The 5280-nt window shown below is 36.2% G+C and overlaps 1 protein-coding gene across 2 annotated transcripts in view; it reads left to right on the forward strand.

Annotated features, from left to right (window-relative positions):
• LOC107087577 (disintegrin and metalloproteinase domain-containing protein 17-like) overlaps positions 1-5280 on the forward strand; it is a 28872-nt gene that overhangs the window by 2338 nt on the left and 21254 nt on the right. For both annotated transcript variants that reach the window (XM_015379228.1, XM_015379229.1), the window contains exons 3-5: positions 1963-2096; positions 2235-2323; positions 4093-4282. In XM_015379228.1, coding sequence (XP_015234714.1) covers positions 1963-2096; positions 2235-2323; positions 4093-4282 — 413 coding nt within the window. The remainder of the gene's footprint in view (positions 1-1962; positions 2097-2234; positions 2324-4092; positions 4283-5280) is intronic.

Raw genomic sequence — 5280 nt, forward strand, 5'->3', positions numbered from 1 at the left:
AAAAAAAAAAAAAAAAAAAAAAAATACTACTTCTTCTTCCTCAAAAACTTCTTTTTTACAGACTTAAAAACTTCTAAAGTCGAGGTAAAAAATATTGATACATTAAAATATCACAATATCTTCATATGAGTTTTAAAATATCGGCATATCGGATATCGGCCAAAATCCCAATATCGTGCATCCCTATCTAAAACTGTAAAGTTTATGAAAGCTGGATGTTTTGGGGTAATTGAATTCCCTTACAGCTAGTTCAAGGCTGTGACCAAAAACCACAATAAAATTTAGGTTTTTATCTATTTATTAATATAAAGGTTCAGGATACGGCGACAGTTCCATAAATCGGCCAAGAAGATACAATTATGTAATTCTCAGTAGTGTGTTCTACTAGTTCTATTCTTTCGTGTGTGTGATCACACATCACACACGAAAGAATAGTGACTGTGCACCTTGAATGGAACCATTGGTGACAGCGCACCACCACATGTTACAGACATCCCAAGTTCCAAAAACTCATTTTAGGGAGATGCTTATCGAACCCAGCATATAATATGTTTGAAACATATGAGTGTGTTTTTTTTTTTTTAACCACTATACACAGTTATTAACATAGTAATTAAAAGTACCACTGTCTGCTTTCCTATTGGTGACATGTTTAAACTCCTCACCATCGTGTTGAAATCTTGCATGTGTTGCGGTATAAATACGGTCTGATGCGGTCAGTCACTTCAGTTTCAGGTGGGTTTAAGAGGTTTTTTTCCACACCATTACATTTGCAAAGAGACGTTCTGGTCTACAGTTGGGTAGGGGGCCTATCAGGTGCCAATGATGGGGCCCCTAAGAGGTCGTGGGCCCATAAGCAACTGCTGTCTCTGCTTACTGATATTTACACCATTGGTAACAGTGACTGAGTTACTCTGAAATGAAACACACCTTTTTAAATTATACCTTAGATTTCAATCCCATATGAATGATGTCTAGTTTCTGCTTTTCTTGTCAAATTGAAATGTTTCAGACTTCAAATGCAAAAATCTGCTTTTCTTCAAATTATATTTAAATGCAAAGTTATCCAAACCATCCTAGATTCATGAAAAAAAACATATTCCCTCTTATAGCAGATAACTGGGTGTCCCACACTCGATGGCAACTAACATCAATAACTTTTGCGGCATTTTACATTGGAGCCTAAAGCTGAGACATAAAATCAATTTTGTTAAAAAAAAAACAGTCTTACTGTAGTTTAAAGCATTAAGCTTAAAACTCACTTTTTATTTGGGGGTCTAAATATTTTTAATAGGAGATGTGTAATGTGTAGAAGCCAGCTGAGTGGCAGTGCTTAGCAAGAGGTGGTAACCCATAATTCATACAGCCAGAGTGAACTAATTAACTCCACACTGAGCGGGACATCATGACAGAAACATTTAGTGGTGTTTATAACTTGTTTTGTTGTGTTTATGACTTTTCTTCACTTTTTGAGTTTTTATAAAAAATCGGCAGTTTGCATTTAAATAAATATGTTTGAGGCTTTATGCATGTTTGTTTTATTTTTATATGACTTTTTAGCATTGGATCTACCCTGTTGGAACAGAGTTGGAACATTTTTGACCTTATATTTTATTATCTGTGATGTTTTTTTTTTATCAGTGTACATTAGTCAAACTCTCATAGAGCAAAAAGGCTCCCAATAGTCTTTTTCAGTTGTGCTATCACCACAATGATAGTTTTTATGCTTTTAGGACTTTTAAAAAGCACCAAATATATTTGGGAGCTACTGCTGTGACCCTTAAAATAAAGTTCATCATGAAAAAGTAAATGTTTGAATTCATAAAGTGGAATTTTTTTCATAAAACACGGCAGCATCGTTAAGATGTCATCTGAGTGGGACAAAAAAAATGACTTATTAAAAAAACAAAAAGTTTACTAATTTGACTTTTTTTGTTAAGTTTCTTCTTTCTTCATCTCCAGAGATTTCAAACTTTACTTGACCACAAACACAGAGCTTTTTACTGACAACTTCAAAGCTGTGTTTGTTGATAAAAATGGGAAGGAAGAGAAATATGACGTGTCACTTCAGAACTATTTCACCGGACATGTTGTTGGTGAGTTGATGGGATTCTTATTTAAAACATTCTCTCCCTAATTGCTCATTTCACAAATTGATACTCAACAGCTCATTTGTAACAAAAAAAAAAAAAACAACCCGCTATTTTGTGATTAGCGTTCTGATTTGTTTATAGGAGAGGCTCATTCGCGCGTGCAGGCGCACATCGACGGAGATGAGTTCTCTGCTCACATCCTGACGGATGAAACGGAATACAACATTGAGGTACGATCTGTTGCCCCTCTTCTTTTGAGACCTTGCATCTAAAATGTGAAACCGTTGTTGACTAGAGGTCGACTGACGCATTGTCTTAAAGGCAGATGTAAATACGATTATTCTGACATCAGTCTAACCAATCCCGATATGCACTCCCAATTTTTTTGGGCCTATTTGTTAGGCTGGTTTTGCTTTCTCATCCTCCATTTACATGAATGTTACACAAGATTCAATTTAAACTGAAAGAAAAAGTTATTTACAAACAAAGCATTAATACTGGATATAAAATGAAGGAAGCAGCCATTCAAAGGGCTTCATGTGATCTGAAGGCATGGCTGCTCAAATCGGCAAACATATGCATGTCTCAACAAATAACCAGGAGGAAAAAAAAGCTAGTATAGGCCGAAAATATCATCTGGCTAATCTATCAGTCTATCTCTAGCATTGATTTAAAGTCCTCCAAAAGATGCAAATATGCAGTGTATCTCACCATTACACTGACTTTTTAAACAGCATTACACCCTAATTACAGAATCATTCTACACAACAACTGTTACACTAAAATATGCTGGTGAAAACCATGCATATGTGGCTCAGTAGGCTCCATATGATGCTGTGGCCTGTTTGTCTCCTTGATCCCTTGGATCCTCATCAAAGTGCACTTTATAATGTTCTCTTTTTGAAATACAAGGTTAAAACCTAGTGCCAAATCACAGAGAGGGTTCAACAAACATAAAATCCACTCTTTTTTTTTTTTTAGCTGTCTAATTTCCAAGACCTAAATCCTGTAAAAAAAAAAACAGTAAAGTAACTGACTATAAGGCAGAGGTCACGGATCAGTAGTCTAACTTCACTTGCGGCGCTTCTCCTGTTAATATGGTAAAGCCTTCCAGAGCTTCTGGGACCAGGTTACACGTGATAAAAAATTAGCCAATGAGCTGCGTCAGTCTGGATCACTGCGGCGAGCCACTTTTAGACACAGCAGGCAAACCTGTGGCAAGCCAGGCGATGAGAAATAGCAGAGAAAGTGTGGGCTGCTGGAAGAAGGGTAGTGAACTAGCGAAAAAAAAAGTGACATGGTGCTCAAAGATGACCCTGCACATTTTGAGTATGTTCGGTTCAACCTGCTGCTGTGAAGCAGGATTCTCCACCATGAACAGAATCCAAAATAAATCGATCCAGGCTCACGAATGAGCACTTTGATATGTGTTTTAGAATGGCTTTGTCACCATTCAGAACCAGTTTAATAGCCTTGCAGGGCAGCATAAAGCCCACTGCTCTCATTAAAACAGAAAAAAGAAAGACAAAGACAAAAAAAAAAAACCTAACAGTCAGTTCAGGTTTTTTTTAAAATACGTGAATCAGAAATTGTCAATATTCCAAACTGAACGATTGTTGTTCTCTACTTCAAAAAACAATTTAGATTTTAAAATGGGAATCTGTTTAAAGTAACAGATTATAATAAAAAATGTCTCTGGACCTTTACTGGTTGATGATTTTCTTTATTCGAACCCCGCTGATTTTTAATTGGTTACCCCTGATATAAGGCAATAAATCTGATCAGTAGACTGAGTTTGATAATATTTTTTGTTATAAATATGAGATGCTTTAAATGTCATTATTTTCTCCTCACTTTGATATAATCAAACTGAATATTGTCTGTCCAAAGCCATCATTGCTTTACATTAAATGGGATCAGATGAGACATTTGGATTAACCTCTTGGTTTAGCAGCTGGGTTCTCTAATAGCAATCTTTTCCTTTCCTTGTGCCGTCCAGCCGCTGTGGAGGTTTACAGATTCTCCGATTGATGGGAGGTTACTGGTGTACCGATCACAGGACATCAGGAATCTGAGTCGAATTGCTTCTCCTGAAGTCTGTGGCTATATTCACGCTGAGGCGGAGGATCTTTTTCCTGAGGCTGCCAGGAGTGGCCAGAAAGAGCACAAGGAGGCGGGTCTTGAAAATGGTGAGTTCTGCTTTTAATAGATGGTGAGTAGCAGACAGACATAGTAAGAAGATGTGTTAATAAGATACAGCGTGTATATCTGTTTAATATCTGATAAGATCGTTTAATTTGTTCCTACTAAATTAAATGTTCCAATGAAAATTGAAGCAACTAGATTACTGTGAGTTTCTCAGATAGTTATTTAACAGCAAACAGTAGGTACACTGCAGAAAGTTTTTGTTTTTTTTTCTTTTCTTTTCTTTTTAAGTTACACTGTTGATTTACGAGCATTTTTTTAAGTAAGAAAAAACACCCACACAGGGATAAAAACAAGGTTCAAACACAAATTCTACAGTGAAAGGTAGTTCTGTGTCTGACAGGTTTATGAATAAAAACGTTATTTTGGAAGCAGATTTAGATCCATTTTATCTAATATTTACTGATCTCCCAGCTGTGTAATGAAATTAGTTATTTAAAAGTATAAATTATGTCTTCATTTGTCAGGAAAGAGGAATTCAGGGGAAGAATTTTCCGAGCCTTTGCCTCTAATAGCAGAATGTTGACCAAAGCGAGTGCCCACTGTGGTTCAGAACCATTTATTAGTCTTTTTCTCTCTCGATCGGACAGAAGTTGGTCCTGTTTGCCCAGAGGTCACTCTGGAGGTGCAAAGCTCAGTTCATTTGATGTCCTGACACTTCCTACACTTGAAAAGAAATAAAAAAAAACTTGCAGAATCTCCTATGAGGTTAGATATGTGTGGCAACTTTTGTGATGGAAGCAAAAATATTTACCACAGCCAGAATCTGGTCAGCTCCATCTGTTTTTTTATCTGGAGTCTTTATTAGCTGCAGCTAAGCAGTGATTATAATATAACAGGGGTTGACGTTAAGGATTTTTACCACTTGCCCAAAGGGCAAGTGACTTTCACATTTCATTTGCCCAGAAACAATTTTTACTTGCCCAGTATAATGTTTGATAAATATAGTTTTAATTTTTGTATATTTATATATGTCAATGAA

This window comes from Cyprinodon variegatus, unplaced genomic scaffold, assembly GCF_000732505.1.
Source record: "Cyprinodon variegatus isolate N-32 unplaced genomic scaffold, C_variegatus-1.0 Scaffold187, whole genome shotgun sequence".
Lineage (NCBI taxonomy): Eukaryota > Metazoa > Chordata > Actinopteri > Cyprinodontiformes > Cyprinodontidae > Cyprinodon > Cyprinodon variegatus.